This window comes from Protopterus annectens, chromosome 6.part1 (genome assembly GCF_019279795.1).
Source record: "Protopterus annectens isolate FY-2018-M chromosome 6.part1, PAN1.0, whole genome shotgun sequence".
NCBI classification, from domain to species: Eukaryota; Metazoa; Chordata; order Ceratodontiformes; family Protopteridae; genus Protopterus; species Protopterus annectens.
Genome location: NC_056738.1, coordinates 314,910,052 through 314,937,738, shown reverse-complemented (window position 1 = coordinate 314,937,738; position 27,687 = coordinate 314,910,052). Strand labels below are relative to the sequence as shown.

At 38.2% G+C, this 27,687-nt stretch overlaps 1 protein-coding gene across 1 annotated transcript in view; it reads left to right on the top strand.

The window, feature by feature from the left end:
• Window positions 1-27,687, top strand: part of FERMT3 (FERM domain containing kindlin 3) — a 577,997-nt gene that overhangs the window by 305,178 nt on the left and 245,132 nt on the right. The window contains exon 4 of the mRNA XM_044075734.1: window positions 5,246-5,371. Within this exon, the coding sequence (XP_043931669.1) occupies window positions 5,246-5,371 (126 nt within the window). The remainder of the gene's footprint in view (window positions 1-5,245; window positions 5,372-27,687) is intronic.

Below are 27,687 nucleotides of genomic sequence, written 5' to 3'. Positions count from 1 at the left end.
AAAATGTAAATATTGTTATAAGTGTTTATGGATTACATATAGTTATTAAAGTTTATTAGGTAACTGCACACTTTGGGCATACAGATGAGCTGATAGGCAGGTCATTGATTTTTTTTTTAATATTATATAAAATTATTTTAAATTATAGATAAGCTTATCTGTGACAGCAGGTTGTTCTAAAGGGTAGGAAGCACATGACTGGGAGACATGTATCCTGTCTTAGAAGATGTTTTTGGCATCAAGGCAGCAGATACTGCATAGTACGTGAGGTAGCTTCATGGGCTATGCCAGTGCCACTATCGTAAGTTAGACATGCTTGCGACAGTGTTCTTTTATGTTGGCATCACGGCAGCAGATACTGCATAGTACGTGAGGTAGCTTCATGGGCTATGCCACTGTCATAAGTTAGACATGCTTGGGACAGTGTTCTTTTATGCAGAAGAATATGACTAAGCATATTACCCTGATAGGAGATACAATTTAAGATCGTCAAATCGAAATGGTTAAATAAAAGCCAGTGGTTAGATAAATCTGCATGATTAGCAGCAAAGTAACATATTTTACTAAATACAGGTTAGCTCTCAGCTTGTTTCCAGCATTTTCCTGTAAAACACCCAATAGCAGCCAAGTGGAGGGAGCTACCATTTCATTATACTCAGGAAAATGGACTGAAAATGTCAGTCAATCTAGTTATATCCTTTCTGCATGACATTTTCTTTCATTTTGACAATAATTTTGCTTTTTGTCCATATTTTAGCATCTCTGCCTTCCTGTAAGCTTATATTAATAAGAATTGTTTCAGGGTAAGAGTAGCTCAGAGTAGTCAATCTGCTGAAAGCCTCAAAATGTGGGATAATGTCTCTCAGCTGTGCCATGATTTGTGACCCATGAAGTAGTTCTTTATGGTAGCGCAGGTAACTGAATAAAAAGTGAGCTTTCCTGTATCCTTAGTTGCTAATCATTTATCACTCAGTATATCATTTGGCTTGTAAAATGTCTCAATAACAGTATTAACTATGCATAGATGTATATATGATGAGAAGGAGTTTTCATTATTTTTAATCCCTTTACTAAATATAGTAACTGTTTTCCAATAAATGGCTTGACTCTTTAGCTTCTTTCTCTGTAATATCACATGACTGTTTTGTCTTACCATCCATATCTGACTCTGGCATTTACTCTGAACATATATGAATTCATTGTTGTGGTGGTCTTCTCCAGAATTCATGTATCATTTCCTTGCCACATCCTTTTCATTACTGAGTGACATAAAGGAATTATTAAACAAGGGGATTGTATCTTTTTGACATCTAACAACCCTTAAAGAGGGATACTTATCCAAGGTGGTCAACAGTATTTGTTGAACAGTTGTACGGCCCATCCAGATAAGGTATATGGTCTAGCTAAATGCAATCATAGGAACACAGATCATTTTCTACTTGATTAAGTGTTGCATTCATTACATTTTGGATTTTCTACAATTTGATCTGATGAGTCAGCTAGGTAACTTATCATAGTACAAAGACAGGGAGGTGGTCACTTTGGTGATAAACCAAGGCACTAGCAGATGCAATCTTATTTGGAAATCTTGTTAATGTTCCTTTAGGGATGTTCTTGACACCCATTTTAGCATCTATTCAAGTTGTAGATTTAATTAGTTATGAAAAGTCAGTATCAATTAAACAATGATGCTAAAGGTTATAGTTCCCTTGCTGTGAAATACTGAAGTCACTTAGCTTCCATCTTTCCTTTCTCAAGTGGTTCATTAACCATGAGAGTTTACTTTTTAAAAGTACTACAGATTTATCTTGCTTGAAGTAGTTACATTCCAAACTGATTTTCTTATGTGTGATAGCAAACAATGTTTTCTTTTCTGCTGTATCGGGAGGCTTTAAATCCTTAACATATTTAGCAAGGATGTTGTAATAACTATAGCTACTTCTAATACCTCTTCCGTCAATGGTCCTTCTATATGTAGGGTTTCTGGGTACTGTAATGTCACTGCTCTGTATGTAAGGTTTCAGCTAAGCTGCTGAGATTTCTAAAATGAATGGTTTAAGAGTTACCAGCCAAATCTGGAAGTCTGAAATTTTATTACACCCACTTCTGGCATTAAGATGCAGAATCTCAGTGCTCTTAGCCTTCTTAGAGCCAGCCTTGTGGTATGTTTAAACAAGTCTTGCCTTACTTTCTTGGACCTGAATTACTTAATATAACCTTGGCCCTAAGTCATTTTAAAATAATTGTGTTCATTATGTATTTTAAGAGTCTTTGTTCCTTCTTGCTTTCTGCAGCAATATGTTTTATGTAGCTTCAGGGTTAACCTGAATGTGTGCACAGGAACATTCAGTAAAGTCATGCTTCCTAATATAAAAATATTCTTCCATATCAGGTGCAGCATTGTCTGCTTAATAATAATAAGGCAGTTATAAATACATCATACAGGATAATTGAGAGGCTACTCTGAAGGACATTTTTTCTCTTTATATGATAGTATGACAGCCAATGCAAACAACAGTTTGTATGGGGAGGCAACCAAACTCAGTTAAACTTATGAGACTAGTTAATGCATCAAAGCAGTTGATCTGACTGGAAAGAATTACTTTATATATATATATATGACCACCCTTAGAAGGAGCATGGCTAGGAGGCTAACAGGACAAGGTAAGAAGGAGAAACTAATTTTAAAGTTGTACACTACAGTGGCAAAAAATTCTAAGCCAGCACTTGGGCTCAGGTCTCTGCAGAAGTGACAAAAATGAGGCAGTCTGTGGAATCCAGTGAACAGGAGAGAAAATCTTACCTCTATCTGAGAATGCAGAGGGACAAGGTGTTTATGATGGCGGCTAACCAGTATACTTACAAGACTAGAAAAACAGCACTTATGGGCTATTCTTAAGACTCACTTTGCTAGTGCAAACACTTTACCAGCAGTATGGAGTCCTTATGTATAGAAAAATGTCCTTTTTTACTTTTTCAGATTATCTTTGAATTATAGTTAAAGTCTCTCTCCTTTCCCAAATGTAGCTACTTGTCTTGGTCTAGCCTCCTTTACAGGTTTAACAGTGTGGGTAGGCTTCTGTACTTGTCTACAGTGGACTGCCTAAAGTGCCTGTTCAGTCTCACTTCAGTGTTTAGAACTTTCACAGCTATTTCAAATTATGTATTATTTTTCATGCCAATGTGTGGTCAGGTTTTATATTGTCATTATCTTCTGTCTCATTATTCTAAGTTTTTCTAGAATAATTTTTACTTAAGATCTTCTACATAATTTCTCTCTCTCTCTCTCTCTCTCTCTATATATATATATATATATATATATATATATATACGCACACGTAGATAGATAGATATAGCTAGCTAGATATGTTGTCCCATTTTACTTCCTTGTCCCACTGATACCTCTAATAATCAATGATATTTTCCAAAGCTAAAGCAAGTCGAAACAATGCTTTCCTTCTAACTCTTCCTGAATTGCAGGTCTGAATACCTTGTATCTGTATTTCTTCATCAATGTCTGTAAATAAACAGTTTCTTACTAGTGTCTTTAGAGTTGTACAATACATTACACGCTTCATGTTCTTCCTTAACTGTACACATGAATTTAAAAATGCTAAACTGTACATTTTCTTAAGTGAAGTTTTTTATGTACGTTTTTCTATACATCTGCAAACAGGTATATATTACTTCATCGAAAAGTTATTTCAGAGAAACTGACTTCATCAACCCAAAATCAATGAACTGAATTTCCACGAATGAAAACATTGAAAAAAATTTCACCAGGGAAAGTAATCACCTGTCCAACACCACATCAGAAAGCAAACCACAGAATATCAAACACACCAGATCACACTATGGTGGGGAAAAGGGCAAAGTTGTGCTGTTGGCCAACTGCTTCCTTTCCCTGGTAAAATCTTTTGCGATAAAAACTTTCACAGAAATTCGTTCACTGATTTGGGGTCGATGAAGTCAGCTTTGTTGAAATGACTCTTTGATGAAATAACATGGACCCCTGCAAACTTGCCATTATGATTTCACATAGCCTCATTTGTCTGAATGACATTTTCTCCAGCCATATGCAATAGCAAGACATTTATTATTTATAGGTTCATAGGTAAGTACTAGCTTAGCTGCTTTTGTGGGCCATTTTAAGCCTAGCTGATTTCTCTTTGGTGTTGGATTGGTCTTATCCACTCCATGGCAAATAATTAAATATTAACCCTAATGAAAATAACTGGGTTCATGCAATAGATAATTTGAGGCGACCCATTTGTAAATTCTTGTCTGTAATGAAACACCATGGAGAAAGTTATATATTATGCAGGTCTGTGCATGATACATAGAGGCATTAGTATTCATTTTACTTCTTAGACCACCATATCATTCAGCTGCTTGGTCCTCCTTTAAACAACCACATGCATTACTACAATAAAAGTCAGTGGAAATCCAATTTTGGTTGGGCAAGTGAGAGCTTTATCTTTGGCATACACATTTGCTTGCTTGGCTATGGATGAAATTCCTGTCTTGTGCTTGAGATGGACTTGTTTAGTCTGTGAATTCCTGCCTGTAAGTTCTTGTGTTGATCTTCAGACTCTAAAGCTTTTATAGTACCCATATTTCTGAATTGTGGCATCACTCTCTGGCCATTTTAATTTTGAGATTGTTTTTTGCTCTCATTTACAGCAAGTTCTTGTTTTCTAGTACCTCACTTTTACCTTCTGCAATAACACAATTTTTTCTGCCTTTGTATTGACTCTGTGTTTCAACTCAGCTTTACTAAATGTCTTATTAAATCTATGCACTAGGCACTGATATCAAAGACTAGCTGGATTATGCATGATAACTCACATAAAGATGCTGGCAAATGTAATTAATACACACAAGTTAAAGCAGCATCCCAGCAGCACATTCAAGGAACAGTACCGACAGATGTATTTTAAGCTCAGACAATAGACTTCTTACATTAAATATCTTTGATATTATTTAATCTTTTGCTAGTAATAGCTAAGCTACATCCGATAATCATAAACTGATCTCATGGGGTGGTGTCAGTCAATTAAAGGCATCATATTTCATGCACTCATTTGTTGGTAAGACAGACATTTGCTAGGTCCTTGTCTCTAAAGTGACAATGGAGAAGAATATTTCTGACATCTGTAAGAGACTTTGGAGAAGACTGCTTTGCTTTACAAGTCTAAAAGCATTGTTTCACCTAATAACATAAATGCTTTCTAACATCTTACAGATCTCAGGCACCCAGAAGAACTATCACTACTTAGACCTCCAGAGGAGAAGGAAAAGAAGAAGAAACGAGACAAGGATGACACTGCTGAAGACATCTGTGACATCACGGAAGCTACACTTTCTGGAGGTACTGTGTGCATGATCTTTGAATATAATATGGGTGAGGCATGAAATCTGTAAAAACAGTAATAGAATCTAAACCTTACTGAGATCCAATTGAATATTGCAGGTAATGCAAAACATGTTAGGTTTCTCAGATATTGTGTTAGCTTTCATGCAAACACCACCATAACACATTGAATTAACAGGAACAGTAAGTAAAACATCTACATGATCTTCTGAGTGGCCTGTGTGCATGCTCAGGTAGAACATAATGGTTCAGCAGAAAAACATACAAGTGAATAAAACACTGCTAGCAGAGATAAGGGCAACAGCAAGGTCCTTGAAATGCATGCCAGAATAACTTCTCATCAAGTTACATTGTTGTTTAAAAAAACCACAACTAGCAATCAAGCAGTCTGTTAACTTCTCTGCATTAATGAATAGCAGTAAAATGAAGCAGCATTAGTTCAGCCATAGACATTTCAAAGTGTTTGCTGCTCTCCTACAGTTTATCAAATAGACCATTGGCTGGGTTAGGTGAACTGGACATGAATAGAACACCAAAAGCAGTAATGCAAACATCTTACAAAATTGGGAGTATGCTTTATCTGTTTATTCTGAAATTTAAGGTAGCATTTAATGAAATTACAGTTTCTGGTGCAGCGGTTAGCATTGTCGCCTCACAGCAAGAGGTTCTCCTGTTCGATTCTTGGCTGGAGCGCCTTCTGTGTGGAGTCTGCATGTCCACCCTGTGGTCGAGTGCCATTACATTTTATTTATAGATTATATAATTTTATGTTTTGCAGTATGTCTAAAATATTAATGGTGCACACTTACCAGATAACCTGCTAACAGCCCAGACACTTGTTATAGCTAAAATGATTTCCTAACTCCGATTATAGATATCAATTAGTACCTCTTTTTCCAAGAGGTACTTTCATCTTGTAAGTATTATAAGATTACAGCCTTATTCTATGTGTTATTATATGTTACCAACAGACAGGATTGGGATGTATTTTAAAATAAGAAATGTAGCCGCCCAGTGATTCAGTGGTGCCTGTCCTGAATGAAAGATAACATTCAAATAAATACACTGAAAAGTAGCAACAATACATAAAGGGGTAGCCAACTAAAGGAAGTCCAGTGCACTGTAGCCAGTGCAAGGGTGGAAGTCATGTTAACTCCTGAAGTGCCATTATTGCAGAAGCTGTGCTGATGTTGGAATTCGCTGGGTAATTTTCACTTCTCTTCTCTTTCATTACTGAGGTTGATATTTCTGTATTATTTTGCAGTTTAGAGGATCCTTTCTTCCATACTTGCATTTTGTTGTTGAGTAAATTTAGCAAATTAGAATCATTAGGAGACAGCTCTGTAATCACAGTTTTTATGGGTAGATGAAAAGCCTTCTCTCTCACAAAATGGTGCCCAATGGTGTTAATCAGAAACTGTGTGTGTGCGTGTGTGTGTGTTTGAGAAATATGGAGAGTATGTGTGTGTGAGAGAGAGAGATAGTGATAAAGTGTGGAAGACAAATGTTATCTTCCCTTAGAATAGATTTTTTGGCTCTTAGGTTTCAGAAGTCTTTGGAACCATAACAATACCCTTATATGTACCTGCACTTAAATCTTGCAAAAGCAGATATTGCACAAACTTTTTTTCATTTTGCCATAATGACCTTAAAACAGCCTCTGCTATAGTAAATCAATCTAAATGTCAAAATATAACAACTGATAAACATAATTGACTCTATATACTGATGACTATTAGCTACCAATGCCACTAAACAGTCTAGTCTCTTTGTAAACACTTTTATTAAATTATCACTTTAGACAGAGGCAAGCATACATTAACAGAAAATAAAACAAACCATTTTAACATTTTCCATTTAAATACAATATACATCACATATATTTGTTTTGCTACTGTCATTAATCCAACATTACAAAAAATTGCTGAATTTATGCCTTTGCTTAAACCTCACTCCTGTCCCTCCTGAACATTATTATGCATGTATTGCTCCCACAATTACCTTTATTTCAATGTACTTTGCACCTACGTTTCCTAAAGATCACTCTTCCAGTTATTTTATCTCATTTATAACATTCAATAGCTCACATACACTTGGTGTAGACTTTGATTTCCATTATTTTGTAATTGCCTTCTTGGCAGCCAACAGCATTAAACTTAATAAGGCCTTCCTATATCTAGGCAACTTAGATCCTGTATCCCAGGTCAAAAGAATCATTTCCTTACTTACAGAGAATCATTACCTTACTTCCTTCTGCCTGTTCTCTGAGATCAAGCCCTGGTAGGGAAGGCAGTCTCTAGCATGCAATGGTACTTGACAATGTATCTGGTTATAGAGAGTAAAAAATGTTTATTTTTTTTAATTACTGGGAGCATTGTCGATGTAGTACATGTATTGACATGAAGCAAACTAGTTTTGCTATGTGGATGCAGTATCGTCTGATAAAGTAACCCCCCACACACAATTATTTAATGAAATAGCTGTAGTAAAAAAACTATCTATGAAGTCTTATGGATTAGCTAGTAGAAGAAGAAGATGTGATCTTAACAAGCAGCAGAACAGGTGAAAGATTGTGAAACAACCTAGCCTGTTAGTGCAACAATATTTGTTTTTTTACAAATAAAATATTCCTGCAAATGGAATTATGAAGAGTGCAAATATTTCAGAAAACATTAATGAATATTTGCCCTTACACACTGTTGGCTTCCAGTGGAAATGACTCAGCAGGAAAAATTAGAGATGAGTGGTAATTAAAATGAGAAAGCAGAAAGCAGCTCTCATGTGCATTGAAAATGTTATCCTACACAAAGGTTAAGGCTGCCAGGCAATATATTTTTACTGTCTTAATCCTTCCTTTTTTTCACATTCCTGATGATGTGTGGTATTAACCATGCTGTTTAGCAAAGCTAGATACTGAAAAAAAAATGTTGTTGATCGTATAACTTTACCTACTACTGCTGTGGTTCATTTACAGTGTAAGGCAACCTTCAGCAATGACAAAGGCTTGTATTTTTAATGTGTTTACTTTTCCCTACTTTAGTCCCACCTCTATTCTCCACAATGCTGTTAGATCTACATTTAGTATTACCAAAGATTATATTAAAATGTAGAAAGTATGAATAGGAACATACATCACCATTTCTTGCAATGGCAAAAACTCACTTCAAAGCCTCATAAAGAATGAAAGACATATGTTTAGGCATCAAATGTTCATCTAAAGCAGGAGAATAAGACTTGCCCTAATAACATGTTTACACTACACAAAGCAGATGGGTCCCCTGAATGATGCTTTTATTTTATTTGCTTATTTGTTAGTAATCTTTCTAACTGTGCTGGTCCAGGGACCCTGACCTAATTCTTAAGACAAACACGCCAGTATAGTGTACAATATAAAAGGGAATAAATGACAATAGAACAGTATTTGAAAAGTGTTTCTTGCACTTAGAGAGAAATATGTAATAATTAACAATTATTCAAGTTACATATTCACAATTTTTATCACACCCACAGATGAACATCATCATCATCATCATCAAGCCCCTTTTTCACAGTTTGTACATGGGGCTAGGGTGTCACATCTATTGCTGCCATATCTCTTGATTCAATGCCACTCTTTTATCTTCTTCAGTATTCATGTGGGTCTGTCATACGTCTTTTGTCATGCAATAATTCCATCTTTTTTGATGGACACACACATTTACTCTTGTCTTCTTTTTGTCTCTCCCAAATCCTTTTCACCAAATCATCTTTTGTTTCCTACAAATACGCCTGAACTACCATAGTCCATTCTATTTGACCTTATTTGCAGGTGCATCTACTTTGGATTCTGCTCTGATGTTGTCATTTCTTCATCCATCCCACAGTATGCATCCTATCCCTCCAACATTTCATCTCCATCACCTCTAGATTTGTCAACTGATCTGCCTTCACTGAGCAGTTTTGTGTGCCATACAGAATTACTGGTCACACCACTGTTTTATTCAACTTATAGTTCTACTTTATTGGCATTCTTTTGTAACACATTGTTCTGGGCACCCTATGCCAGTTGGCTGCAGCACCTGTGATTCTAACTTTGACCTCCTCATTCAGGCTTCTTCTCAACCACCCATACTAAACACTACAGGGTATTAACATATTCCATTATTTACCTTTTATTTCAATTTTCAACTTCTTATGATTTCCCCTTTTTGGTGCCATGGCAACTGTCTGTTTCATCCCATGTGGTTTCAGTTGTACATTCTATTGCCCTAACATTTGCTGAAGCTCCTGCTCAGAGTCTCCTTATAATGCCACATCATCTGCATACATCAGTTTTGCTGATTTGACCACCCCAGTTTGTTTGTTCATGTAGTGCATCGTCAGTATGAACATCAGTGTGCTCACAGCTGAACCTGATGCACCCATACTCCCACTAGGACCCCTCCCTCCACTGTATATGAACACTGTTTGGACTTGTATAATTGGGTCCTTGTACATAACCTGCACTAAGTCTACCAATGTTTCTGGGACATCATACCAACACAGGACTGCACAAATCAACATTCTTGTAACCTTGTCATGAGCTTTCTCCAAGTCTAGAAATGGCTCTTTCCTCAACTCTAGCTTCTTCTGCACTATCTGCCTCACTCAAATATTGAGCCGGTTGTGCTGCATTCTGATCTGAATCCAAACGGCTCATTGCCCATCTTACTTTCTGCTACTCTGCATATTCATTACCAGCCACTCACTGTTGATTGATAAACAAATACATTTTGGTGAACAGCAGATATTACACACACACACACACACACACATATATATATATATATATATATATATATATATATATATATATATACAGAGAGAGAGAGAAAAACACACACGTGCACACACACACACACACACACACACACACACACACATATTTATATATATATATATATATTAATTATTGAAAGAGGTGGAGCATTTCTTTCACATCTGAGGCTTAGCCAAGGGGAACTGTCATGTGGCAAACCCAGGACTGCTGCAGAAATTGGTATATCATTCATAGTTTCAAACCTCTGTGCAAAGTGTCAGATTACAAATGGTCCATCTATCTATTTATCTGACTATGTCTATATTGATATCTATATCTATACCCATATATGATTGTGAGAGATGTTGGGTTTTTGCAGTTAGCTACTATCTTTAAACTATTGGAAATGCTAAAAAAATGAAACACTCCAGCAGCTTATTTTATTTTTAATAGCTAGGTTTTCTTCATTTTGAAGGGCCATGGGAGATTTCATCAAGCAGGCATAATCTTCCCAAAGACTCTTTTCCCTACTACTGAGCCAGAGTTAGCTTGTTCTGCAGATAAAGCTCCCTGTTCTCATGATCTTGGAGGGTAATAATTTGAGCAAGTTTTCAATTCACAAAAGTCTTGCTGATATTATATTTTCAGTCATGTCTGAAACATTGAAGCACTTTGGGTGCCATATTTTAACTGTAGCAAATTGTTTGCTGCAGTTTCAGAGCAGAATACTTTTTTTTTCTTTCTTTCTTTCTTTTTTTTTTGAGGAGTGCCAGTCAGGGAACTGAACAAGGTACCAGATAACCCAGCTATGCTTCTGCTGTACCACATTCCAACTCAAATTTGATGTTGATCTTTTCATGCAATTATTGCCTTGTCATATTCTCCATTATCTAAAAAAACTACAATCGTCATTGTATTCTTTAAGTATAAATAAATGTTGATGATAAAATAAAATAAATTATCATGGCCATATTGTTGATGCTTCACCAAAATCTACAATAACTGTTCAGACTATGGACTTGTTGAATCAAATGATCAATACTATACCATTTGTAATTCAGACTAATAGTAATAACATCATACAGTTAATGCTTCACCTTATTGTGTAAAATTTAAACAGTCTTGTTAAATCACCCTCAAAGTGTATTAACTTCAAGCTCCTATTAATTTATAGAGAAAGGAAAGTAAAAATATCAGCACGATAAGCCTTTCGACTTAAACATTGTAATATCTTAGTTATTCTATATTAGAGTACCACACAGTGCTACTGGAGAGTGGATCTTAGAGGACCAGACAGCGCTACTGGAGAGTGGATCTTAGAGGACCAGACAGTGCTACTGGAGAGTGGATCTTAGAGGACCAGACAGTGCTACTGGAGAGTGGATCTTAGAGGACCAGACAGTGCTGCTGGAGAGTGGATCTTAGAGGACCAGACAGTGCTGCTGGAGAGTGGATCTTAGAGGACCAGACAGTGCTACTGGAGAGTGGATCTTAGAGGACCAGACAGTGCTACTGGAGAGTTGATGTTAAAGTACCATGCAGTGCTGCTGGAGAGCTGATTGTTATATTTCCCTTATGTACCTATAAATTGATGAAGTATGGTTTTTCTGTTATTTATATCTGAAAAAGAGTTAAAGTCTGTGCAAAATCTGTAATGAATTTGAGGGAAGACAACTTATTTGATAGTACAGGGGGTAATGAAAAAATGAACTTTAAGAAAACATAATTTTATACAGAGGGCAGCCATTCCATATAGTAGCTGTTTCTGCTTCATTGCAGAATTAATAGAGATTTAGGGAATGATCCATGCTGTGGAATCTGAGATTTGAAAGTGATAAGGAAGGAGTAAGGACAGCTCTCCATTCATAAAGTTTTATACACATGTTTAGAATAGTTTTACTTATCTGTATGTTGCAAAAAAGGAAGATAACATGGATTTATTGTCTCCCGCATTCAAAATATTATATTATGTAAATATTCTTTCACTGTGTATAATAGGAATTTTTACAAAATCAAATGATTATTCTCTTCTTGGGATTCACTTAGCAGTCCCCACTTTTTATAAGGCTAAACAAAGGTAATTTGGAGGGCTCAAGTGAAGTCTGGTGCCCCATCTGTGATACAGAGGGTGACAGGGACTAACAAGAAAGAGTATAAATGATAAGTCCAGATAAAATCACTTTAGCTAGCAGATCTAGGAGACTCTCTCTCTGATACCCTCCCTGTGGGAGGAATAAAGACACCTTGTTGACGTTTCCAGTAGCTTATTCAGTTAAGTAGGTAGCTGGATGAGTGTTCTTGTTCTAATACATTACAGTCAACAGGCCAGTTATTCAAAGACAGTTACAGACAATGGTGGGAGGGTCCAAGGGACCTGATTGGAGGAAAATCTATGAGATGGGAAAACAACCAATCCCAAAGGTTTGAGGTTAGTCCCTTATTTGAATATTCCTGAAAGATCCATGAAGGCTTACCAGCTCAGCAGTCTGTGGAACCTCATTCTTAAGTAAAAGGTTTTTGTTTTTATTTTTATCTTCTAACAAACAAAACATGACAACACATTATGAGCTGCAACTGTAGAACTATATAGCCTGCTTTTACGAGGCTATCACCAGACATTATTAGTCTGTTTTGTAACACATGTAAAGTGAGAGGCTGTGTCTGCATTAATGGGGCTCATATTCATTGGAGCCAAGTATAAAAATTTTATTACAGAAATGTTTCCATTCTATCAACATGTAATATGAGAGGGTCTACTTTATTCTGTTGAAAGCTGAAAAGGGAGAATAAAATAGCATGACACATAAAGACCGAACCGCGAATACATCAGATGTATTAAACCATGAAATTTAAAACCTCGAACCGTCATAGTCGGCCAACCCACCCCCTGCAACATACTACCTACCCAAACACAATACAAAAACACATACATACACTAACCAAAACCCTACTTCTAACCCTAAATTAAACCACCAAAACCCTACTGCTAACCCTACACTAAACCCCACATACACAACTATCTATGCACTATCCTTAACCCCCCCTAACCCTAAGGTCTGTAACTACCGCACACTTACCTTACGGAGCTATACCGCAGACGGGCCAACTATGATGATTCAACACTTCTCTTTTTGTGGTTTCGTTCATTTGATGTATTCGTTCTTCGCTCTTTATGTGTCACGCTATTTGTATTTGCCCTTTTCAGCTTTCGACAGAATAAAGTAGAGCCATATAAGAGGCCGTACCCACTTTTATGGGGCTCGTTATCTCCTGACATATAATATGAAAGGCTAATATTTTTTGTATACCTAAAAAGGTTTACAGTGCCTGCTTATAAGTGGCTCATATACATGATTAATGTGACTTCAAAATGAACTCTAGGAAACCACTAATACTACAAGATATCGATCTGGCATTCTGGAATGCCAATGGTCTGGCTTCAAAGTGAAATCAGATGAGCTACAAGAATTTCTAGCCTTTCACTACATAGATATAATGTTTATCTGTGATACATATTTACATCCAGGTGTGGAAATCAAATTCAGAAATCATTATGTCTACTGACAAGGCCGCAAACCCAGGAAAGGCAGCAGTACTAACATCCTAGCAAAGAAGAATGTAGACCATTCGGAATTTTCTAATATCACACTAGCCAACTTAGAAGCTAACATAGTGACCATGAATACCACAGAGGGTCCCTTCAGAATAGCTTCTGCTTATAATAAACCTTAAAAAGAACTGCTACATGATAACTTGGACTTCATTTTTCAGTCTGATCTACCAACAATACTAGCCAGAGAACTAAATGCCAAACACCCCACTTGGAATAGCAGAACTATAAATGCCAAAGGAAGATCCCTGATCAACTGCCTGGACAGCAGAAAAGTTGTGGTACTCAGTCCAGAAGAATCAACTCACTATCACTCTCGAGGACATTGCCCAGATATTCTGGACATCACCCTACTTAAAAATGTGACACAGATTCCCACTATCTATACGGTCAGCAAGCTAAGCTTAGACCATAGTCCAGTAATTCTCACACTAGAAGGTTCTGGGTCAAGCTCAACTAATAGTAATCAAGTAATAACTGAAAAAACAAAAACTGCGGGACAGCATTAATGGGCAATTTGGAGACATGCTTACCTCACATTCCCACCATTCTAACTCCAACACAAGTGGATGAATCAGTAAATTCTCTTACTAGCTGCATCAAAATAGCTATGATCAAAGCAACCAGGAAGCAGAATCTTCTCCAGATACCACCTTGGCTCAGGAAAAGATTAGAGAAAAGAATAAAGCCCATAGGAAATGGCAAAAATTTTGCAACCCGGAAGAATGCTCCAAAATTAATTACTTAACAACAGATATCAAAAAAGCACTATCAGCAATTAAAGAACATAGATGGGCTCTAACCATCTCAGAAATGGAAAATCATTCAAACATCAAATGGAAATTATCTAAAGCTCTGAGACAAAAATTGGCCCCAATGCCCATCATTCATGGGCCAAATGGACTAGTCTTCACTTGTCAGGACAAGGCCGAAGCCATCGCAGATTACCTGGAACTGCAGTGCACTCCAAATTTTCAACAGGCAGACATGGTGCATATTGAGAAAGTCCATAAATTTGCTCAGAAATACTTGATCAAGAAACACACTGAAAGAAATAGATTTTTGCCACACCAAGTAAAATTAGGGAAATACTGCAAAAAATAAATATCAAAAAAGCACCTGGACCAGACAACATTCCCAGCAAAGCCCTGAGATACCTACCCACAAAAGTTGTTGTCATAATCACAAATATTGCTAGTGCTACAATGAGACTTGGCCATTTCTCCAAATGCTGGAAAAAATGCAGATGTGGCAGTTCTGCCAAAACCTAGCAAAGACTGAGCGTTTCCACAAAGTTATAGACCCATCAGTATTTTAAGTACATTAGGGAAAGTGGTGGAAAAAAAATCTAAAACATGCCTCAAAAAAAAAAAAAAGGAGTAATCAACAACAAGCAATATGGTTTTAGAGAAAACTACTCCAGGACTCATCAGTTACTGTGAGTTGTGGAATACATTACTGAAGGGTATAATACAAATAGGGCAATGGGAACTGTTTTTTTAGATGTCTCTAAAGATTTTGATAAGGTGTGGCATGAGGGTCATCTATATAAGCTGTTCTTAAAAGGCTTCCCCTCTTACCTGATTCATCTTATTTCTTCCTATCTTCATGGCATAACTTTCAGAGTAAAAATGAATGGTGTTTACTCAGTGGAAAAGACAATTACAGCTGGAATCCCACAAGGCTCCACATTATCACCATTACTGTTTAACATATACATCGATGACATAACAAAAATGGGTGGAACCAGGTTGGCACAGTATGCAGATGATACAGCAATACTATACAAATCTAAGCACATTTGGCTAATTTCCAAAAGACTCCAAGAGGCTGTAAATGCATTAGAAATCTGGTTTTGTGTCTGGCACATAGAGATTAACCCAGAAAAGACCACCATAATCTTGATGAGCAGATGAAACCTATACCCATTCAAAAAGATTACTATGTAATATATTACTGTAATATATTACAGCTTCTAGTAACTAGTAATATAACTTGTTACTTTTTCAAAACAGTAACTAAGTAATAGTAATATACTACTTTTTTTAGTAACTAGTAACTTAAATGTGCATTACTTTTGAGTTACTTTTGCTTAAACCAGTCATTCTCAACGTGGGCAACAGCGACCCCTAAAGAGTGATAGAAAACTGCTGAGGGCCCTGGATAGTATGGATAATAATCAGATGTTAGGAAGTAATGGAGACTTTGAAGGGGCAATTTGGATAAAAAAATTACAACATAATGTTGGCACAACTCATAGCACGTAGCATTCATAACAGTTCATTAGAATTTGTCAGGAGCAAAATTTACTTCATTTTTTAGTACTGCAAGTTGGTAAAAACTAATGAGGACCAGACTCTGACTCTGCCCTGGTACTGTGGCACTATCACCCACTAAAACACCCCTAATACTGTGACATTTCTAGTCTGCTAGAGATCATATCCTTACCTTGCCATATAATAAGCAACATTGGTTCTCCATACCTCCATCAATTGGAATCCAACTCACCACTCATCGGTTTAACACCCGACACCCCAACCCACTGCACCATGCAGGAGTCTTTGGATGGATCTATGATCAACCAACTTTTGTCTTGACAATTTTTTATGTTCTATTTAACATTCTTTTCAGGTTTCAATATTTAGTTGCTGAAAATAGACAAAATGTGATTTTGTTTTATAGGTTTTGTGATGCTGGCTGTGTATGGTTTGGTTTAATTATTATTTGTGACTCTCTAGCTATAAAGACTAGTCTTGTTATTCTCCTTTTGGCTGCTTTCACATAACAAGTAGCAGTAGAGTTTTATGGTGTTGAGTTGCCAGCCTGGTGCCCAAACTTCCTCTGAAGACACACGCACGCATACACTCACACCAAAGGCCAATTTAGATTGTCCAATCCACATGCAGCATATCTTGGGAATGTGGGAGAAAACCGGAGCACCCAGAGGAAACACATGCAAACACAGGGAGGATATGCAGACTCTGCAGAGAAGGCACCCCAGCCGAAAACTGAACCTGTTAAATTGAAATTAACAGTATCATGTCACATAGACAAACTGTACAACTGTATATTCATAACTGCTGACAGATTTATTGAAACGAGTTTATCAAGCACTGCTGTGAGACTATAAACATTTTCTTTATAACACCGATATAACTGTCCGATGCACTGTACTTCCTTGGCTGACTCATATTACAAAAATGTCCACTAAGAAAGTGTTCTACAACCACTTTTATAGTTTCAAACTTTGTACTTGATGAAAACATTATTTTCCTTTACTGAAGCCTTCTTTGTCTGCATCCTTATCTCAATCCAGAGAAAAGCAGTTCCTTCAGCAGGCCAAAATGTTCTTTCATTGATAGGATAGTGTATAACTTTTCTACTGTATTAGCCATGCTCATCAAGAGAAAACACAGTTCTCAGCATGCTAAAATGTTCTTTCATTGATAGGATAGTTTGTAACTTTTTCTGCTGTGTTAGCCATTTCCCTTTTCACTTGAAACTGTTTAAGATCTTTCAACAAGCCTTTATTGTTAATGACATTTGTTACAAAAAAAATTGTTCCACACTAGCACATTCTGTTAAACCAAATTCATATTTCTTTCACAGTATTATGATTATCAAACCTTTGTTACTGTGAAGGAAAAATAGTTATAATATAGTTTTTTTTTATCAAATACATATTACTGCTGTGAGGGAAACAAGTACTATGTCTATCAATCCCCCTTTTTTATTTTGAAAACCAAAACATTTGCAATCAAAAGTTAAATCAAACTTTGAATTTTACAGAAAAATCATGTCTTTATTGGTTATGTTACTTTCCTTACCACCTACATTAGTTATAACAGGAACCTGATTAATAGTAGTTTTAATACAAAGTTTAATACACATGCACATTATCATGATCAACAAAATAATGGTTACTATAGCAATTAAACTGTAATAATGGTTTTCCACCATTCTGGATATAACCCATTTAACCAATCACTATAGCCACTGTTCCATGCCTTTCTAGCCTTTTCTGATAATAGCTGTATTTTCCTTAAATGTTGTTTTATGGATTCTGTCTTGTCTGGAATATAAGTACATCATTCCTTGTTGTTCAGAGCACAAAGACACTTTTGCTTCTGCTGCATTTATGTCATGATTTTAGATCTATGATTGATCTAATGTATCAATACTGTTTTCTAATTCTCTCTTTCTCCTTACATTTTCTTATTTTACCTTCAGGTAATTTTTTAGTTAATCTCATTGATGGTATTACATACCCTATATAACAGGTTTATAGGTAGGTACTAGGCTACTGGCCCGAGAGCCTACATAAGCCTAGTCAACAAGGTTCCCTGGCTTACGCCACCCAAGAAAGTTATTTTCCTGTGTCTCTGTCAAGCAGAGACACAGAAGTGATCCCTGGGGTGTATTTCCTATTTTCCATCCACTCATCAAGATTTTTCTTGAAGAGTGCTAACGAAGAATTTTGCTTGTTCAATAATAGCTCCATGTCATGCTATGTACACACCAAATGGTGCACAGCAACAGTTATCACACCCCACAAAGGGGGAAACACCATTGATCATGGGACATAGTACACAACTACCCTACTGAGTCTGGTCTGTATGGCCAAGAACCGTGAGCAACGTATTTCATGTAAATGACAGTAGGGTTGATTCACACTGCATATCATGACGTTGCCTGGTCGTAGGACATCATAGGTTCATAGGTAGGTACTTGGCTATTGGCACAAGGGCCTATGTAAGCCTAGCCAGCAAGGTTCCATAGCTTATGCCACCCAAGAAAGTTATTTTCCTGTGCCACTGTCCAGCAGAGACACAGAAGTGATCCCTGGGGTGTATTTCCTATTTCCCATCCACTAATCAAAATTTTTCCTGAAGAGTGCTAATGAAGAACTTTGCTTGACTTAGATGGGTAGCCTGTTCCAGAGTATGGGAAGTCTCTGGGACAGGAATCTATCCCTCCAGTATGTCCTGTTTATTGTGGTGACAAGGTTTAGGTCCCTAGAGAATGTAGCTTGGAGGGATTGGGATTTCTTTAGGTGTAGCATGTCCAACAGCTCTGGGTTTGACATAGCTTTATATGTTAGGCAGAGATCACCACAGAATAGGCGATATGCTAAGTAGAAAAGCTGGAGTTTTTTGAGACAGTCAGTGTAGGACATCTGTTTGAGGCCAGTAATCCTCTTTGTGAGGTACTTTTGTGGCCTTTCCAACTGCTGCAGATGTCTTGTGAGGTACATTCCAAAAGGGGCATTGTACTCTATAATGGGTCTAATGAGTGTCGAGTAGAGGAGATCAATGACCTCTTTTTTCCTGGATAAGAACCTTTTTATGATAAGGTGTGCCATGTAGGAGGACTTCCTGACTACTGTGGTGATTTAACTATCAAAGGACAGACTACTGTCCACCTGGGTCCTAAGATCTCTTATCACACATTCGGTGTTAAGTAGACTACTGTCTATGTAGTAGTTCATAGGTGCAGAGTTTTTACCAAAGGGGATGACAATGCACTTTTTGGCACTGAGCTTGAGGCTATGGCTCTGACACCAGGCATCTGTCTCAGCGAGGCCATTCTGTAGGATTTCCACATCATTTGGGGTCTCGACTATGGATCCTAGTTTGCAGTCATCTTTGAACTTCATTAGCCAAAGGCTTTCTGTGTTAGCCTGTACTTCAGAGAAGTAGATACAAAACAGGAGAGGTCCCAGGACTGAACCCCGTGGTACTCCACTTGTCACTGGTTTGAGGTCAGATTTGGAGTGTGCAAATTTTACAGTGTGGGTTCTGTCAGTGAGCCAGTTGGCAACCCATCTTGTGACGTAGGGATTTATACCTAGTTTAGTGAGTTTAGCTATAATTCCAGAATGGGGGATGGTGTCAAAAGCCTTGGCGAGGTCAAGATAGGCTGTGTAAATGACCTTACCCTCATCTACGGCTCTGGTGACTGCCTCAAAGAAGTCGATCAGGTTCAGGAGGCATGATCTGCCTTTCACAAACCCGAACTGGGTGGGATCCAGAGTTTGGAGGTTACCAATGTCTTTGTTTATGAGTTCCATGATGATACATTCCATGGCCTTGCAGACCAAGCTTGTTAGGTGAATAGGGCAATAGTTCCCGGGATCAGTGGTGGCTCCCCCTTTGTGGAGTGGGATAACTGTTGCTGTACACCATTCAGTGGGCACAAAGCCTGATGTGTGGCTATGACTGAATATGGTGCTTAGGTGGGGAGCCAGTTCATCTGAAGTTCATGTAAAATGCAGCCTGGGATGTTGTCCGGTTCCATGGATGCTGTGTTTTTGGCTTTAGAGAGTGCTGCTTTTACCTGTGTAGATGTGACTACAGGGATTCTGCATTCTTCCTATATAGATATGGGCCCTTTAGGGGGTGGGGGTGGGGTAAAGTTAGCACTGAACCTAATTTCCAGGATGTTGGTAATATCAGTTGGGTCTGTAATTTTCATGCCGTTGTGCTGTAACTCAGAGCAGATCTGGGTGCTGCCATTGAGATTCTTGACATAGCTATAGAATGCTTTGTGGTTGTCCTTAGAATCAGTGGCAATTTTGTTTTCATAGCTAGCTTTGGAGGATCTTATAAGGGATCTCAGCTTCTTACTGAGGCTGACCAGGGAGATCCTTCACTCATGGGATTTTACTCTCTTTTGCAACAGCTTCTTCCTTCTGTTGTACAGTTTGTTTATGGCAGGGGACCACCAAATTGGCTTCCTTTTTTTGGAGGATAGCATCTTGGTTCTGTTTGGGATAGCACAATCCATACACTGATGTAAGTGCTTATAGAGTGCATTTGTGTAGGATTCAGCAGTCATACCTGTATTGTCCATCTGCATGGGTGTCATGAAGTTCACCACTTCTATCTTAAGAAGCATGAAGTTGGCTTTGGAGAATTTTTTACTGTGGTTTCCTTAATGGGGGATGGGGGCAGTATGTTGATATCAAGGGGGGATTAGCTTATGGTCAGATCGGACCAATGTGTTCATCCCCATTCCATAGGAAGCCATTAATACGCTTGTGCTGCAAATGTAGTACTCCCTAGCTACATTACTGTGACATTGCATTGACTGACCCCTACTGTTTTTATTCTGTCTGTTGTGTATATACACTGTCTTTTTGGAGCTGTCCTTACTTTTAAGGTTGGAGCATCTACCTTGTCTGCTTTACCACCACTCTATTCTTGTTACTAATTTTTAGCAGTCTTTTACTTTACATTCTGTACTTTTAAGACCAATGGTCCAGTCAGTTCCCTTACTTTGCTCATTGGCTATTTCTTGACATACTTCCTGCAGGTCTTTTATCCATTGTTGATGCTTTTCTTTTAACTTCAAAACTGTCCCTGCAATTTGTACTTTTGAATCAGTCCTGTACTATCAGTGAATCCTCTTCTAGCCCACGTTGGTATATGTAGTTTCAGAAATTTACTACATAAGCACTGTCACTGTAAATATTTACTGGATTCAAAACCTGTGAGATATATTGTACAGCCTCTAGCTCAGCCATTTTTGCTGACATGTATCCTGGTAACTTAACCATAATTGGTTTGTCTCCCTTTTGCAATGTCACTATTGCACACCCAGTGTAGTACTTCCCATCCTTCCAGAAACGTGCACCATCCACATACACTGTAGGAATGTGTGACTAACCCCTTCTGTGATTATGTGTATTTCACTGTCATTTAGCAAAGTCTTGATTGTCGAATGTGGAGTTTGAACTATAACCCCCGAGAACATTGTCAAATACTCTCTTATTCCCTAGTCATTCTCCTGATACAAAAAGTAACCTGTTTAACTAGTGTCCATTCTCTGAGAGGCCTCTTATGGCCAAGACTGTAATAACCACCACTGAGAGTGTGTCCAATCCTGCTGCTGTTTGCAAAACAAAAGGTCATTTGCTGATGGGCTCTATCAGCTCTGTTGCCTATGCCAACTTCTGCTTTAACATTTTAAATGCCTTTTCCTCAGTGTGACTGCCTCTCACCCTTTCCTGACAAGGAGTCCTTCCTGTTGGTCTAATAATTGTTCATAGAAAATGTACTTCTTGTGACAAAAAACTGTATTTTGTCTTTATTTACTTTGAAACCTGCCTCTTGCAACTTTCTTGGAACTTTTCTCAGCTGTGATATGCATTCTTTCACTTTCTTGACTGTACTAAAATGTCATTAATATAATGAATAACCTTGTCATTTTACACACATCCTGTAAGAATTTCTATCTGATGAAAAATGACAGGGCTGTTCTGAAAACCCTGAAATAATCTAGTCATGACATACTGTTGATTTTCAAAGGTACTGCAAAAAAATCCAACAAGTATTATGCTTATATAATTCTATCAGAACCAGAGAACCTCTTGCTGTGAGGTGACAATACTAACCACTGCACCACTGTGCCACACAACTATAAAGACTAGTCTGCTGCAAGTTTTCAACTGTAAAATGCTATTCATCATCATTGTAACATTGTGTATATAACTTTAATAATACACTTATATGCATGTGCTTATTTGTGTGAATAAATCTCAGTATTATATTCTTATGTAAAAGTAACATGCTAATTTAGAAACTAGTAATAGTAATACATTACTTTTTTTTAGAAAAGTAATAAGTGATAGTAATATATTACTTTGACTGAAAAGTAACTAATAATAGTAACTTGTTATTTTTATAAGTAACTAGCACAACACTGACTATGTTCAAAAAAGACATCCCATGGCAAAACAGAATACATTTGTTTGATCGAGCTAACATTGCTCGATCGGGTATAACACCGAGTGTTATTATCAAATTTTTTATTGCCGAACGGATGGAATGTCACACAAAACACCGAATGCAACATTTCTGACCGTTCTACCACCTAAACAAGTGCTACCATGGGTCAAAAAAGGGGGATATTTTGCAATCCGCAACAATTGCAATAGCATTTTTGAGGTGTTGCCGCACTGCTTTCGACCATATTCCAATCGACCATCCACTGGCCGATCAAATGCATGTATACCAGGCAAAACACAGTGAAACACCTCTTAAGTCACAATGGACAAATGGCTGTCTTAGAAAATACACATAGAAACCAATACAGGAAAAGTGAGGAAAACCTGCAACCAACTCTATCTATTGATGAAAAGGAGAAGTGCCCTGAGTATTAAAAACAAACTACTGCTCTACAAGAGCATAGTCAGAGCCCAGATGCTCTATGCAGCACTATTCTGACAGCTACATAACAACTCTCCACAGACTACAAAATAAGATCCTCAGACTTATTATAGATGCCCCATGATATACAACAAATGAACAGCTACACAGAGACACCCTCTTACCTACTATGAAATAACCTGTCCAGGACTAAATGGCTAAGTTATATCTGAGCAATCACCCACAGGAGGACATTAAAACAATGATGAACTACAATAAATCACACTACAGAAGACATAAAAGACCCAGAGCAAGCCTGGATGGCTAACTGTCCATCAGAATAATTTTCCATCATACAGATTTGTCTAGCCGTAGATAACACAACAAATAACATCACAAATACAAGAAGATTAAAAACCACAGAGACGAAGGAGAGACAGGCACAGCCTAGGGCCTCCATATGAGCAGAAGATTCAAGTAAGTAATGTATTAGACCAAGAACAGTCATCCATGTACCTACTTAACTGAATAAACTACTGGAAACTTCAACAAGGTGTCTTATTCCTCCCAATGGGAGGGTATCAGAGTGAGAGTCTCCTAGATCTGCTAGCTAAACTGCTCTGCCTAACAATTGATAACATTTTTTTTGCTTAATTTGTAACATGTTCACTTTGACTTACATCTGACGTCAATAATTGTACCTGGCTTATGTACCACTATACATTTTCTGTGTTTATTAGAATTTGTACCTACTTTGTTGTCTGACTGTACTCTAGACTGGGCCTTAAATTGATCAAGATGATCAGTGTTGTAATCCAGTAAAAAATAGACAGGTAGATAAATCTATTCCAACTTCAAGCTACCTATCATTAACCATTCTAACTCCTCCACTCAGACCTCCAGTCATGTTGATATCTATTCAGCTGAGGCACCAGGAAGATTCCCTGTCAAAATCTACACACACTAATCTTTCTCTCACATTCTCTTTATTAAACATCTGCTGTCTATAAACACTAAACACTAACACTTTTGGCATCTTATTTCTACAAGCATAAAACTTATTTTGCATTTTACTGTCTCTTTCTCTAACTTATCTTTCAGTTGATGTTTCTTCACTCATTACAGTAACAGTACTTGGAACACATCTAAAGCCTGTTTACTGCATTTCCTGTGTTGCACTTAATTTAAAATTGTTTTTTTCTCTAAAAACTGCATTTTACCTGATTTTAGCCTAGCACTGAAGTGTGGGGTCATTTATTGCACTGTTGTGATTATTTTGCTGCTTGTGCATCTCTGCTACCTTTAAACTACAAAAAAAAAAAAAAAAAAAAAAAAAAAAAATCTAGCTTTTTTCCCCACTTTCTGAAAGTTAAGAAAGTTCAGTTACAGATTTGCTGTTCTGAACTGTTTGGAAGTTTCTAGAAGGCCAGTGCTTGCTTGGGCTAAAGGGAAGTCTCTGTGTTCACCAGTGGGAGTGGTTAACACTGAACAGCTTGCCTGTCCCTGGAGGAGTGGTCACTACCTAGAAGCTGTAGTTTTATTGGCCATTTTGGGTCAATTCTAAACTCCTTGATCTGTCTCTCTTAAAACCAGGCTGCCTCGTGGTTTTGGTGTCTTTTCAGGCTTGCTAGTTGTTGCTGAAGCACCTACCAAGGGGAGAAAATGCTGAGAGAAGAAAAGGAGCCACTTTTGTGATTTTAAGTATTTTCTTCTGATTTTTTGTTAAGTTTTGCTGCTTTGCCGCCTACTTTTTGGCATTTTCCTGCTTGCTAAAGTTTATATCTGTAACAGTAACAGTACTTGGAACACATCTAGAGCCTGTTTACTGCATTTCCTGTGTTGCACTTAATTTAAAATTGTTTTTTTCTCTAAAAACTGCATTTTACCTGATTTTGGCCTAGCACTCAAGTGTGTGGTCATTTATTGCACTGTTGTGAATATTTTGCTGCTTGTGTATCTCTGCTACCTTTAAACTACAACAAAAAAGAAAAAAAAAAAAAAAAAAGCTTGCTTTTTTCCCACTTTCTATAAGTTAAGAGAGTTCAGTTACAGATTTGCTTTTCTGAACTGTTTGGAAGTTTCTAAAAGGCCAGTGCTTGCTTGGGCTAAAGGGAAGTCTCTGAGTTCAGCAGTGGCAGTGGTTAACACTGAACAGCCTGCCTGTCCCTGGAGGAGTGGTTACTACCTAGAAGCTGTAGTTTTATTGTCCATTTTGGGTCAATTCTAAACTCCTCGATCTCTCTCTCTCTCTTAAAACCCTACAACTCTCTTTTTGCGTAGTTTTGCGCGCCGAGCAGCATCGGCAGCGCCGCCTAAACAGGTTTAAACTATTCCAGGCTCCACAAAGCCTGCTCTTCACGTTTTCCCTTAGAACTGTTCAAACTCTCAAAGTAGTCACTCTAGTCTCTTTCTGTGGAGGCCCTGCACTTGCTCAGCTTTTATAAGGAAACGCTAACTAACTAAAGCACTACACCCTCCTTGACTTCTCATAAGTATTAGACTCCCAATTGGTCCTTCCTGATCAAGTGAAAAATCAGTTCCCTTCCCTAATCTGATCAATAAAAAAACAGTTCCCTATACTAATCTGGTATGTCCAAGGGTCAGTTTCAAGGTTACTCTCCAGTCCAGCTGGTGAATCTGGGAAATTTGAGGCAATGTTACAATTGCCTTATGTACACAGACAACCCTCTCCTCCTTCCAACAAACTCTAATACATGTGAGAGATGCAGTTACACAGCCAAACTGGAGGCAGAGCTCTCTCAACCCAAGACTGGCACAGTCAGTCAGGAGGAAAAGTAACCACCCACACCACAAATCCAGTCTCACACAGACCTATTGCATCTGCATACCCAACACATAAACACACAAAAACATACTCGGAGGCTCTAAATAAAAATCTGCCTAAACAGCAAAGACCTCCTAAGCAGATATCCAAGCAACAGCCACCCCTCAACAATACCCACAAATCACATATCTCACAAAATCAGTGTGCCTCACAGTCACAGCCCTTAAGGCCAAACTACACACCAAATACACTTGTTATAGGGGACTCTGTTGTCTGGCACACTGACGTCCCGCTCACCAGACTGAACAAGGAGAAGGTCACTGTAAGCTGCCTGTCGGGTGCCAGGATCCGCCACATAATGCAAGCACTCAGGTCACTCCAAAGCAAGTACAAGTATGACTCCATCATTGTCCATGCTGGTGTGAATGACCTGAGACGTACCTCCCTGGACTACATGAAAAGAGACATAGAGGAGCTCTCTGACCATGTAGCCCAGGCTGGTATGATCCTGACCTTGAGTAGCATCTTGCCCTCACCAAGAATGATGCCACAGTATAAAGACAAAATGATCAGTTTCAACAATTGGTTAAAGTATTGGTGTCATTCAAATGGGATCCAGTGTCTGTCAGCCTGGGATGACATGCTCGACAAGCCACGTTGCTTCGCTAGGGACGGCTTGCACCTGTCACCCTTAGGCTTTCGTATACTGGCCAAGGCTCTTGCCACCCCCATAGTTCCCTTTTTAGGCAAGGCTCAAAGGACAAACCCTCCTCCATAGACAGCCAAAGATAAAAAAACTAAAGGTGATGCTACTCAATGCCAGAAGTCTAAACCTCAAGATGCATGCACTCAAGACTCTCCTCAGTATGGAGAAAATCGATGTCTGTGCAGTAACAGATACCTGGTTCAAGGCTCCTGAGAGTACCCCAGCACTACCAGGTTATAACTCATACCATGCGTTTTGGCCCCAAAACTCGGACCGAAGCACAAAAGGAGGGGGAGTATCTATATTCATCAAAGATACCTACACCTCCAGGTTAGTGGCACTGCACGAAGCATCAGAAACCATTCATGTGCAACTAACAGCGGGCAAAACTGCCTTTCAGTTTGTAGCCTGCTACAGAACACCCTCCCTATTATAGGAACCCCACTTGGCATTCCTGAGAACACTGGAGAATATGAAGGTCTCTCCAAACACTATGTTATTGGGTGACATCAACTACCTAAACATTGACTGGGAAAACTACTCAAGCCCAAACACCCCCGCCTAATGGTTCCTTGAATTTATAAACTCTAACGCGATGGAAGAACTGGTCACCACTCCCACAAGAGGGAACAACATATTGGACCTGGTCATCATCAACATGGGGACTCTATGTTCCACACCAGAGGTAAACCCCTCATTAGTAAGATCAGACCATAAACAAATTTCCCTGGACATCCATATCCTGTCCCCACCCCCAGCCAAGGAAATCACTGTAAAGAATTTCTCAAAAGCCAACTTTGCACTTCTCAAGACTGAGGTGGAATCCTTCAAAGCCCCTGGGCCAGAGGATAATACAGCCCAATCCGCAGAATCCTTTACAAATGCATTCTATGAGCACCTGCAGGAATGCATGGATCGTGCTATCCCAAATAAAACCAAGACTCACTCCTCCAAAAACAGGAGACCAGTCTGGTGGACCCCGGCCATAAATAAGCTAAACAACAGAAGGAGGAAGCTACTACATGACAGAGCAAAATCTCAAAAAGGGAAGGCATCTCTGATCAGTATTAGCAAGAAACTTCGATCCCTCATAAAATCATCAAAGGCCAGTTTCGAAAGAAAAATTGCCCTAGACACTAAAGACAATCACAAGGCCTTATTTAGTTATGTCAGGAACATGGGTGGAAACTCCCAGATATGCTCTGAATTGCTGCATAATGGTACAAAATATACCGAACCTACAAACATAGCCAACATCCTGGCAGACAGATTCAGTGCAAACTTCT